Source organism: Talpa occidentalis, unplaced genomic scaffold, assembly GCF_014898055.3.
Source record: "Talpa occidentalis isolate TD23 unplaced genomic scaffold, MPIMG_talOcc4v2.1 talOcc4.8, whole genome shotgun sequence".
Taxonomy (NCBI): Eukaryota; Metazoa; Chordata; class Mammalia; order Eulipotyphla; family Talpidae; genus Talpa; species Talpa occidentalis.
The window spans coordinates 53,681,932-53,695,596 of NW_023605194.1; the positions used below are offsets into that span (position 1 = coordinate 53,681,932).

At 37.9% G+C, this 13,665-nt stretch overlaps 1 protein-coding gene across 6 annotated transcripts in view; it reads right to left on the reverse strand.

The window, feature by feature from the left end:
• BICC1 (BicC family RNA binding protein 1) overlaps window positions 1-13,665 on the reverse strand; it is a 277,048-nt gene that overhangs the window by 39,684 nt on the left and 223,699 nt on the right. For all 6 annotated transcript variants that reach the window (XM_054689986.1, XM_037497642.2, XM_037497641.2 and 3 more), the window contains one exon: window positions 213-292. In XM_054689986.1, the coding sequence (XP_054545961.1) occupies window positions 213-292 (80 nt within the window). The remainder of the gene's footprint in view (window positions 1-212; window positions 293-13,665) is intronic.

Sequence of the window (13,665 nt, forward strand, 5' to 3'; positions counted from 1 at the left end):
TGCGTGATATTACTCAATTACCCAAATGAAAGAAATTAGTGAAATTTTAAACAGAACCCTACATCCATTGTAGAATCATGCGTGCTTATTTTAAAATAAGCACCATTCCTTTCTCCTGGTTTTTCTTCTCCAAATGGTTCTTTCATGACAGCATGAAGCAGCCCTTGCAGATATAAGGTTTTGACATCTGAATGTCCTTAACATTCACTTACTTTTGTGTCCAAGACAGACATGATCATTTCCTTGGCTTCCTTAACATCTTCTTTCTTTCCAGAAACTTTAATATGGGGATCTATAAAAAATCAGAAACAAAAGATTCATGAAAACTGCACTCTTTTAAAATTGATGTTGCAATAAAAGATTCCATAATAAATTCAACATTTTGTTTCATCCTAGGTGTGTTACTATAATAAAACAAGAATATGGAAATCCCTCAAATCATGTATTTATCTGCAGCTCGATTCCATCTGAAAGCTAATCAGAAACTTAAAGCTAAATTTAAATTTAATTACAAGATAATATCATATAATTGTAGCTAAAACAAGTGGGGAATCTAAATTCAATTCATTAATTGCTTTTTTGCTACATTACAGTCCCTGTTCTAAGAGTTTAAATGCACTAACTCATTTAATTCACATAATAATAATATACAGAGAAAATTGAAGCACACAGTAGTTTAAAACCTTGCTGCAGAAAACCACTCAAAAATTTGTTTATTATAATCTAATGTCCTCCAGCTCCAGATCCACACTTTAAACCAAGTGCTAATTTTAAAAAAATGTTCTTTGTGACAATTTTAAAAATATTTCCTGTGATAACTTAGAAAATATTCTTATAGTTAAAAGTTAATTTAAAAAATCATCATTCAAGGACATTTAATAGTCACTCAGAATTTAATATCCATTTGGTTTTGTGTGATTAATATATGCTTTGTGTCTATTATTTATGACAGCTGCTGAATTTCACACAGGAAAGCATTCCTTCATTCAACAAATATTTTCTGAATCTGGACACTGTACCAGGTGCTATTTTGGGGACTGGAGGATAGATCAGTGAGGTAAAAAGACCTCTGTTCACATGAGCTTACAGACTTGTGCAGGAAGATGAAAATGAATCAAATAAATGCCCTAATATATTAGGACAAAGAAATTATTTAAAAATCAAAAGGAGAGCAAGCTAAGAGAATCACAGTCCCAGCTATGGCAAGGGGGTTAGGGGTATTAGACTTCGCAGAGAAAGTAAAGACAGTTCAAGTCTCCTCAGCAATTTAGGTGTTTTAGCAGCCCATCTGTCAGTTTCATGGAACAAGACCATGTAGTATATAACCAATAAATTTAATGACAAAGTTGAGTAACACAGAAGTTATTTATAGGTATTATTACTACTACTATCACCATCACTTCTGCTAATACCGTGCGTGTGGCTTATCAGTGTGTCAGTCAATGACAGGCCACATATATGATGGTGGTCTCAACAAGCTGTACTGTACTTAGGCGTGGGGCAGGCTATGCTGTCTAGATATGTGTAGTTAATTATATGCTATACACTATATGTAATAAGTAAAACCTGTAAACAACCCAAATGCCTATGACTAGATCAAGAAGATGTGGTATATATACACAATGGAATATTATTCAGCAACCAAAAACATAAACTCATGCCATTCACAACAACACGAATGGAGCTAGAAGGAATTATGCTCACTGAAATAAGTCAGAAGGAAAAAGAAAAATATTGGATGGTTTCACTTAGGAGGAATATAGGGGAACCAAATAAGACATCAGGAGAAAAAAAATTACGATACAAAACACAATGAAACAAAAACAAACAGACAATTATAAATCAGAGACATCCTGCAGGGGCGGAGGAGGGAGAGTGATCAGAGGGAGGAGCACAGGGGACTGAAGTGATGGTGCACGGGTGCATTGGTAAAGGAAATTCTATGGGGACTACACCTGAGGGTGGGTGGGGGAAGCAAATATTGTTGAAAAATGAACAATGGTGTAAAAAATATATAAATACAAAAAAATTTTTAAAAAATCATCTGTTATAATGTTTGCACAACCAAAAAGTCACTGTTTCTCAGGAACTATGCCCTTTGTTAAGTGACTGCACTACCACCAACACCATTGCAACAGTCACTGGTCACCCCAAATTCACTGAGTGCCCACAAGGTCCTACTGTCTCAGGTAAGTCTTGATGTACTGTATGTACCTCAGCTCAGTGATAAAGTCTGCAAACTTTTGTTGAGCATCTGCTCGAGTGTTCCACTTGAGTCCTTCATCCTTCTAAGCTGGCAACTCTCTAAAATTAGGAATCAGAATCACCTAGTGGGGATTTTATCAAACTGACAGATTTCCCTGCCGTGTGATTTCCCCATTCTCATCCCACAGTGCAGTGGGAAATGAACAGCATGATGAACATGAGCATGGCATACTTATAAGGTGCAACTGAGAGATGTGAGGAAGGACGGAGGGGAGGGATGGAAGAAACTGTTTTCTAAAGCTAAAGCTCTTAGGACCACGATGGAGCAATCACAGGCCACATTCCCCAGTCTTCTGAGTTAAGGAATGCATCTGGCCTCCTGGGGGACATCCCAGCAGCTGTGGTGAGTTGGAGTCAGTGCCATCACCTCAGGCACCCCGCCCTCTCCCCAGACTGTGTTTGCAGGGTGGCTGCTCTTGGCCTAATGCACTTCTCACCCCATCCTCTAACATGTGCCTCAGACATGCGCCCTGTCAAAGGGACACTGTGACGATGAAAATCAGTAAGATCGGTTGAGACTCCAAGAGCTTATGTATCAGGTATTGTAAGGCAAGGGGCCCAAAAGCAGAGGGAAGAGGATGTCCCCCCATACGTTGGGGAAGAGATGTTCACACAGCTTGTCCCTTGATGCATCCTAGTGGACCACCTTTTCTCTATAAGACTCTCGCCAACTTTAACTCACTATGCAAACAGAGCATTTTCTTCAATAATCTTATTATACCGATTGTAACTCCTCTAGGCAATTTTTACTAGAGCTGTCTACATTGAACAATTTGGCCTCAACTATCTTCAACTTTGGTTTGAATTACTGTTCGCTGACTGACCCGAATCCCTATGGAAAATGTTCCCTTACTACAGTGCAGAACTGGATCTTAGTGCTTCTCATAACACATCTGCTCAACAGACTCACTTGCTAAAATATATATTCCTGGTTGTCTAAGACTCAGATATTGACATTTTGTTGGTTTCCCAACACATTCTTAAATCAAATATAGGAAATAGATTAAACCACCCTAATATGTACTAATAATTAGTCCTTTATGTCTCAACCAAGTATATATAACATAAAATGCTTTCACAGGAAATACAAATTATTTTTTTCACAAAACATTATCAATGAGTATTAAGTGGCATAATAATTACAAAACCTATTATTTTACAGGTTAGCTAAACACACTAAAATTCCTAGGTATCTACAGAGGGACAGGAAATCTCGGCTTAAAAATAATTTGATTTCCTCCCATCTCTGTATCAACAGAACAATAAACAAAATAAAGGCAAAAGCCTCAACAGAAAATAACTATTTCAAAGTGAAAGAGCGCCATCTAGTGGCCAAAAACAAATTCTCAGTGAACACACATGGACAGACACACTAATGTCTAACTCTCTCTTTCCAGGACTTGAATCAGCTTTTGTTTGGAAAATGGGCTTTTAAATAATCAAGACCCATTTAGAACATATAAAACCAAATAACAAATTCATGTTTGTATTGCTAAGGTAGTCAGTAGTACTGTATTTTTCATTCCTTCTTTGCCCTTGCTTATAGATTTATACAGGATGTGAGCTACTACTTCAGGTTGAACTTAATATTCTCATTTCAAGTCCTATTACAATTTTCTGCTTTCACACAGTGTTACAGTGTACAGTTTAAGCTTGCCCATGTAATACAAGAGACTAAGTAACATTGCATTCAGACCCAGTCTAGAAATAATTGATGGACAAAAGTCAAAGGTAATGATATTAATAAACACAAAAGGAAAAGGTCAGCAATGAAGAGTGGATGAAAGGTGAGACAGGAGGAACAATTTTATAGACTCCACTCCCCCAAATTAATGCTTTGAGGGACAACTCCAATTTAGATATGAACCTTTTACTACATTTACTCTAAAAATAACACATTACTTTCATAATCAGCCCACAAACTCCCTGCTTAAGTATTATGTCTTGATTGGTTTTGCAACCCCCACAAAGCCAAACAAGTAGTTTTTAGCTGTTTTAACTGTTGCCCAATGGACTGATGGCTCCCCTAACTCTGGAAGGGGCAAAACACAGAGGAAGGGAATGGATCTGTGGGAAGAGCCTAAACTTCTATCTAGAATGACCCTGTTCATGCTTCCAAAAATGGTTTGGATTTTAACCACTCTGATCTCAGTATGTGTGTGTGTGTGTGTGTGTGTGTGTGTGTGTGTGTGTGTGTGTGTGTGTGTGTGTGTGTGTGTGTGTATATATATATATATATATATGAAACTTTCAGTTTTTCATCCAGATTTTTGTTTTTAGATTCCTGCTCACATCCCTCCAGTGTCATCCTGTGGAAGAGAGGAAGACCAGAGAGTCATCAAGCCTCCAATAAGTAATCAAAAGCTGCAGGGACCAGGCTGTGGAGTGAGGATTTATGTGTGTGTGTGTGCTGCAAAAGTGCTCAGCCTGCAAGCAAGAAGGTTCTTATGACTTCCATATGGACATTCATAAAGACTTGATACGACAACCACTGTTTTCATAAGAGCACATGCTAAAAACCATATTTTTGATAATAAATATTTAAGAGAGCTAGGGCATTTACATGAACATACGTGTTGTTTAGTTATGGTTTTAAAGGATTATCTCTTGATACTCTGGTTTCTACTCTCTGGTTTTCCATCCTTGGAAAAATTCCCATTCTTGGAAGCATTAGTGAATATTTTATTGCCTTTTCCTTCTCTCTTCAAGCTTAAATCTCCTTGCTATTTCATTCCTATCTCAGCAAAATCTACAGAAAAATGTTCATATAGGCCATTTCATTGTATTTATTATGCTACAGGAAGTAATGTGCTATTGACACATGATAAATTTAAGCCATCCGTGTTTCTCCAACAATCTCTTTGTAGCTATTTTCCTGTCTCCATGACTGAGTATTGCTTAGCAAAAGATTCAATCTGAACAGTTCAAAGAAATGCTTCATTCTCAGCATGTTCCTTTAGAGAGAGAAAACAACAGAAAATTTCTTGTTTGACTAAACCCACTCCTCCCACCACAAGACCCCAAAATAAAAAAAAACATAGAGTTGCAGTTATATTTATGGAAAAAAGTCCCATATCTTAATCTGAAGTAACAATGACTTTTGACAACAAAATTGTCAAATTGGCCTGAAATCCTAAATAAGAATTCAATGGCCTTAAACCCATAAGTGGATAGAATTCACTTTCTCCTGGTTTAGAGGTCTGTTCACTGCTATTATTTTTTTTAATTTTTGTTAACTGAGGTAACACTGTTTTACTAGATGATTTAGAGGTTCTCACCTCTTTATTTTTTTTTAAAGATTTATTTATACAAGAACTGGGTACAGGCCAGATGTGCGGGAGGGTGAGAGGATTCACCAGAGACAGAATGGGGAACAGAACAGGCAGACTGATGAAATACACTGCTGAGGGGAGCAGCGGGCGAGACAGGAGAGGTCTGCCTCACCACGTGGGTATCTCCCCGGCTGGCCAGGATGGAACCCATGCTGCAGAGGCTGGGGACAGCTTCATAGCACTCCGCTCAACCACCTGCGCCACCCGGGAGGTCCTTCACCTCTTTAGATGTGCATTACCAGGTCACCACACTACATCCACTACCAAGGCATCCACACTTCTCCACCATAGTTCACTGGGCCCTTCCACACCTTGTTCTCCACCCTTCCTTCCCTCTCAGTAGCCTCAATTCTGCAGTCAGATTTCTAGAGTTTGTTACTGGTTTTGTCTTGTTTAACTGGTCACCTTCTCTCTATATATTCTACATATATTGAAACCATCTGGTATTTATCATTTTCCTTCTGACTTATTTCACTTAGCAAAATTCCCTCCAGTTTCATCCATGTTGTTGCAAATGACAAGTGTTTATCCTTTTTCTTTTATAGCCAAATAGCATTCCATCTTGAATATATAACACATCTTAATCCACTCCTCTGCCCTTGGGCCCTTAAGTTCTTTCCATACGTAGCCATTACACAGTGAACACAGGGGTGCATATATCTCTTTAAATTAGTGTTTTGATCCCTTCCAGTGCCATCCATGTTGCTGCAAATTGCATGTGTTTATCTTTTTTGAATGCTGAGTAATATTCCATGGTATATATGTACCACATCTTCTTGATCCAGTCATCTATTTTTGGGCATTTGGGTTGTTTCCAAAGCTTAGCTATTGTAAACAGTGCTGCTATAAACATAGGAGTGCAGGTGCTCTTTGGAATTGATGTTTCTGTGTCCTTTGGGTAAATACCTAGGAGTGGAATTGCTAGATCATATGGAAGCTCTATGTTTAGTAGGTCCAGAAATAAGCCAAAAAGAAAAAGAAAAATACCGGATGGTCTCACTCATAGCAGGAATCTAGAAAACTTAAATAAGGGACCAGGAAAATGAATATAAGAAAGTGAAAATCAAAATCAACAAAAAAACTATGAACCAGAGACACTTTTTGGGGGGTGGGGGGCGGGAGGGGAAGGATTGGGGTCAGAATGGGGCGTTTGCAATTGTATGGGGGAATATAAAAATAAAATTTAATATTTAAAAAAAAAAAAAATAAAAAAAAAATAAATATGCAGATAGCTATTAAAAAAAAAAAAAAAAAAAAAAAAACTAGCAACAACAAATGTTGGCGAGGGTGTGGAGAAAAAGGAACTCTCCTACACTGCTGGTGGGAGTGCAAACTGGTCCAACCACTATGGAGAGCTGTGTGGAGATTTCTTGACCTACTAAACATAGAGCTTCCATATGATCCAGCAATTCCACTCCTAGGTATTTACCCAAGTGACACAGAAACAGTAATTCCAAAGAACACCTGCACACCTACATTTATAGCAGCACTGTTTACAACAGCTAAGCTATGGAAACAACCCAAATGCCCAAAAATAGATGACTGGATCAAGAAGATGTGGTACATACACACCATGGAATATTACTCAGCATTCAAAAAAGATAAACACATGCAATTTGCAGCAACATGGATGGCGCTGGAAGGGATCATGCTCAGCGAAATAAGCCAGAGAGAAAAAGAAAAATACCGGATGGTCTCACTTATAGCAGGAATTTAGAAAACCCAAATAAGATGCCAGGAAAAAGACTAATCAATACAAAGTAAAAATCAAAATCAACAAGCAACTAGACACCAGAGACACACTACAGGGGGATGGGGGATGGGGGAGGAGGGAGAGGCGGGGAGAGGAAGAACTAGAGTCAAAATAAGGGGGGGGTGCAATTGTATGGGGAATATAACCAAAATGAAAATGCATACATTGTGCAAAGATGAAAAAAAGATGTAAGAATTATATAAAATAAAATATTTTTTTTAAAAAAAAAAAAAAAAAAAAAAAAAATTAGTGTTTTGACATTCTCTAGGAGTGAAATTGCTAAACCATATGGTATATCTATTTATAACACTTTGAGGAACCGCCATACTGTTTTCCATAGGAGGTGGACCAATCTGAATTCCCATCAACAGTGTACAAGGGATCATTTTTCTCCACATTCTCACCAACACTTGCTGTTTCTGGTCTTTTTGATATGGGCCATTCTCATAGCATTAACATGGTATCTCATTGTGATTTTGTTTTTTTGTTTTTAAAGATGTATTTATGCATACAAGAGCTGGGGTGCAGGCCAGAGGTGTGGGGGGTGAGAGGATTCACCAGAGAGAGTGGGGAGCAGAAAAGGCAGATCTACTGAAATACACTGCTGAGGGAAGCAGCGGACAAGACAGGAGAAGTCTCCTGTGCCATAAGGGTGACCTCCTTGGCCGGGCATCCAATTCGTGCTGCACTGGCTTCAGACAGCTTCGTAGTAATGAGATGGAACCCCCTGCACCACCAGGGAGGCCCCTCATTGTGCTTTTGAATTGCATTGCCCTGATGGTAAGTGACAATGAGCATTTTTTCATGTGCCGGTTGGCCATCTGTCTGTATTCTTTAGAGAAGTGTCCATTTAGCTCCTCCTCTACCCATTTTTTGATTATTTGTTTGCTTCTTGTCAAGTTATATAAGTTTTTTTTTTTTTTTTTTTGAGATTGTGCCTATCATCCCCTTGTCTCACTTATGGTGTGCTTATATTTTTTCATATTCAATAGTGTGTCTTGGGCCTCCCCGGTGGCGCAGCGCTTGAGCGCTGGGTTGTGAAACTGCCCGCGGCCTCTGCGGCACCGGTTCGATCCCTGGCTGCTCCCCAGCCACCAGAGGAGGGTCCCACATGGCGCGCAGACCTCTCCTGCCACCCGCTGCTCCCCTCAGCAGTGTACTTCGGTCCTTCTGCCTGCTCTGCTCCCTGCTCTGGCCCTGGTGAATTCTCTCACCCTCCCACGCTTCTGACTGTACCCAGTGCATGTATAAACAAGCAAACAAACAAACAAATAAATAAATGCCTCTATAAAAAAAAAAAACAAATAGTGTGTCTTTTTCACTGGTAGTTTCCTCAATTGTGCAGAAACAATGAACAAAGATATAGCCCCACTTGTTTAGTTTTGCTTTTGATTCCCTTGCTATTAGACTTGAATCCCCAAAGCTATCACTTTAAGTCAATGCTATGGAGTATTTTGTCTGTTTTCTTATGCATTTTATAGTTTCAGGTCTGACATCCAAGTCTTTAATCCACTTTGAGTTAATTTTTATGCGTGGTATGAGAGTGGTCTAATTTTATTTTTTTCATAAGTTTGTCCAGTTTTTCCAACACCATTTTGTTGAAGAGACTATTTCTTCCCCCAATGTATACTCTTGGCTCTGTTGTCATAGATTAACTGGCCGTATAATGTAGGTTTATTTCTGGGATCTCAATTCTATTCCATTGTTCTGTGTATCTGTTTTATTCTAGTACCATACTGTTTAGACTACAGTTTTGTAGTATAGTTTGAAGTCTGGGAGTATGATGCCACCATTCATTGTATTTTTTTATTCATTTTATTTTTTTGGTTAGGATTCTTTGGGCTTTTCAAGGTGTTTTGTAGTTCCATTGAATTTCAGTAATGCTGTTCTATTTCTTTGAACAATGCCATTGAAATTTTGATAGAGATTAAACTGAAACTGTATATTGCTTTGGGTAAAATGAACATATCAATAATGTTAATTCTTCCAATATATGAAATGAAAATATCTTTCCATTTCTTTGTATCTTTTTCTATTTCTTTAAACAATGTCCTGTATTTTTCATTGTACAGCCCTTCATCTCCTTTGTTAACTTTACTCCTTGGTAATTAATTCTTTAGCTGCAATAGTAATTGGGATTCTTTTCTAGATTTATTTATTTTTATACAAGAACCAGGGTACAGGCCAGGTGCGCGGGAGGGTGAGAAGACTCACCAGACAGATCGGGGAACAGAACAGGCAGACTGAGGGGAGCAGCAGGTGAGACAGGAGAGGTCTGCCTCACCATGTGGGACTCTCGCCGGCCAGCTGGGATCAAACCCACACTGCAGAGGCCACGGACAGCTTCACAGTGTGGCTCTCAACCACCTGCACCACCAGGGAGGCCCTGGGATTATTTTCCTGATTCCTTCTCTCCTAGCTCACTGTTTAGGAACACAAATGATTTTTGTAAATTGATTGTGGGACCTGCCACTTTACTGTATAGATTCATTGTTTCAATTAGTTTTTTTTTTTAATTTAAATAATAAATTTTATTTTTATATTCCCCCATACAATTGCAAACGCACCATTCTGACCCCAATCCCTCCCCTCCCGCCCCCACCCCCCAAAAGTGTCTCTGGTTCATAGTTTTTTGTTGATTTTGATTTTCACTTTCTTATAGTTATTCATTTTCCTGGTCCCTTATTTAAGTTTTCTAGATTCCTGCTATGAGTGAGACCATCCGGTATTTTTCTTTTTCTTATGGCTTATTTCGCTGAGCATGATTCCTTCCAACGCCATCCATGTTGCTGCAAATTGCATGTGTTTATCTTTTTTGAATGCTGAGTAATATTCCATGGTGTATATGTACCACATCTTCTTGATCCAGTCATCTATTTTTGGGCATTTGGGCTGTTTCCAAAGCTTAGCTATTGCAAATAGTGCTGCTATAAACATAGGGGTGCAGGTGTTCTTTGGAATTGATGTTTCTGTGTCCTTTGGGTAGATACCTAGGAGTGGAATTGCTGGATCATATGGAAGCTCTATGTTTAGTAGGTCCAGAAATCTCCACACAGCTCTCCATAGTGGTTGGACCAGTTTGCACTCCCACCAACAGTGCAAGAGAGTTCCTTTTTCTCCACACCCTCGTCAACATTTGTTGTTGCTTTTTTTTTTAATATGTACCATTCTCACTGGTGTGAGATGGTATCTCATGGTAGTTTTGATTTGCATTTCCCTGATTACAAGTGATGTTGAACATTTTTTCATATGCCTGTTGGCCATTTGCATTTCCTCTTCAGAGAAGTTTCTTTTTAGCTCTTCTGCCCACTTTTTGACTGGATTATTTTCTTTGTTGTTGCTGAGTCTTATTAGCTCTTTGCAGATTTTTGTGATCAGTCCTTTATCATTAGTGTTGTGTGCAAAAATGTTTTCCCAGTTGGTGGGGTTTCTCTTTGTTTTTGTTATTGTCTCTTTTGCTGTGCAGAAGCTCTTTAATTTGATGTAGTCCCAGCTGTTTATCTTTGCCTTCACTATCACTGCTTTGGGTGATGTGTCTGTAAAGATGTCTTTGATGTGCAAATCCCGTAGTGTTTCGCTTATATTTCCTTCTATGTATTTTATGGTTTCAGGTCTTATGTCTAATTCTTTAATCCATTTTGAGTTGATTTTTGTGTATGGTGTGAGGTAGTGTTCAAGCTTCATTCTTTTGCATGTAGCGACCCAGTTTTCCCAGCACCATTTATTGAACAAACTTTCTTTGCTCCAATGCATAGTCTTTGCTCCTTTGTCAAAGATTAGTTGACCATAAATCTGTGGGTTTATTTCTGGATTTTCTATTCGATTCCTTTGGTCTGTATGTCTGTTCTTGTTCCAATACCATGCAGTTTTGATGATTATGGCTTTGTAGTAGAGTTTGAAGTCTGGGAGTATGATGCCTCCATTTCCTTCTTTTTTTTTCAGTAGAGCTTTGGCTATTCGGGGTTTTGGTGATTCCATATGAATTTCATCAATAATTGTTCTATTTCTTTGAAGAATGACATTGAAATTTTGATTGGAATAGCATTGAATCTGTATATTGCTTTTGGAAGGATGGCCATTTTAATAATGTTTATTCTTCCAATCCATGAGCAGGGGATGTCTTTCCATTTCTTTGTGTCTTCTTCTATTTCTTTTAACAGTGTTTTATAGTTTTCTTTGTATAGGTCCTTTACCTCTTTTGTTAGATTTATTCCCAAATATTTGATTTTTTTTGTTTCGATAATAAAAGGGATGGTTTTTTTGATTTCTTCTTCTTCAGATTTATTGTTTGTGTATAGGAAGGCTACTGACTTTTGCATGTTGATTTTGTATCCTGCCACTTTACTGAATTGATTGATGAGTTGAATTAGTTTTTCTGTGGAGATTTTGGGGTTCTCTATGTATATTATCATATCATCTGCAAATAGTGATAGTTTGACTTCTTCTTTTCCTATTTGGATTCCTTGGATGTCTTTCTCTTGTCTTATTGCTCTGGCTAGGACTTCCAGTATTATATTGAAGAGCAGTGGTGAGAGTGGACATCCTTGTCTTGTTCCAGATCTTAATGGAATTGCTTTCAGCTTTTCACCATTGAGAATGATACTGGCTGTTGGCTTGTCATAGATGGCCTTTATGATGTTGAGGTATGTTCCTTGTATCCCAAGAATTTCAAGGGCTTTTATCATGAATGGGTGTTGCACTTTGTCGAAAGCTTTCTCAGCATCTATTGATATTATCATATGGTTTTTATATTTCTTTTTGTTGATGTGTTGGATAACGTTGATTGATTTTCGGATGTTAAACCATCCTTGTGTCCCTGGAATGAATCCAACTTGGTCGTGGTGAATTATCTTATGGATACATTGTTGGATTCTGATAGCTAAAATTTTATTGAGGATTTTTGCATCAGTGTTCATTAGGGAGATTGGCCTGTAGTTTTCCTTTTTTGTGTTGTCCTTGTTCGGTTTTGGTATTAGTGTAATGTTGGCTTCATAGAACGTGTTTGGTATTGTCCCTTCCTTCTCAATTTTTTGGAAGAGTTTGTGAAGGATAGGCACTAATTCGTCTCTGAATGTTTGGTAGAATTCATTTGTAAATCCATCAGGTCCTGGGCTTTTGTTTTTGGGGAGGTTTTTGATTACCATTTCAATTTCGCTGCTTGAAATTGGTCTGTTTAGGTGTTCTATTTCTTCTTTATCTAGCTTTGGGTGATTGTAGAGTTGTAGGAATTTGTCCATCTCCTCTAGATTGTTGAACTTGTTTCCATATAACTGTTCATAGTAGTTACTGATTATTCTTTTGATTTCTGCTGTGTCTGTTGTGATTTCTCCTCTTTCATTTATGATCCTGTTTATTTGTGCTTTCTCCCTTTTTTCCTTTGTGAGCCTGGCTAGGGGTTTGTCTATTTTATTTATTTTTTTCAAAGAACCAGCTCTTGGTTTCATTGGATTGTTTTTGGATTGTTTTTTTGGATTGTTTTTTTGGTTTCAATTTCATTTATTTCTGCTTTGGTTTTTATTATTTCTTTTCTTCTACTGGTTTTGGGGTTTTTTTGTTGTTCTTTTTCTAGATCTTTGAGCTTCGAGATTAGGTTGTTTCTTTGAGTTCTTTCTTGTTTCTTGATGTGAGCTTCTATTGCTATATATTTTCCTCTTATTACTGCTTTTGCTGCATCCCATACATTTAGGATATTGGTGTCCTCCTTGTCATTCAATTCAAAGAATTTTTTAATTTCTTCATTGATCTCCTCATTAGTCCAGTGGTCTTCCAGTAGTGTGGTTTTTAGTCTCCATGAGGTAGGAAAGTTCCTTGCCTTCTTTTTATGGCTTATTTCTAGTTTGATGCCTTCATGGTCAGAGAAGATGGTTGGTATAATTTCAGTCTTAGTGTATCTGTTGATGTTTGTCTTGTGCCCCAGTATGTGATCGATCCTGGAGAATGATCTGTGTGCACTTGAGAAAAATGTGTACTCCATTTTTGGGGGGTTTAGTGTTCTATAGATGTCTGTTTTTCCCAAATGCTCTAGGTCCTTATTTAGAGCTTTAGTGTCTTTACTTATTTTTTGTTTTGTTGATCTATCCATTGTTGATAGTGGTGTGTTGAAGTATCCCACTACATATGTGTTTTCTCTGATGTCTGTTTTCAGAGAGGACAACAGTTGTCTGATATATTTTGGTGCTCCTTCGTTTGGTGAGTATATGTTAATGAGTGTTATTTCTTCTTGAAGTATTGTCCCCTTGATCATAATGTAGTGACCATTGGGGTCTCTTTTTATTTTTTTGAGTTTTAAGTCTGTTTTATCTGATATAAGTATAG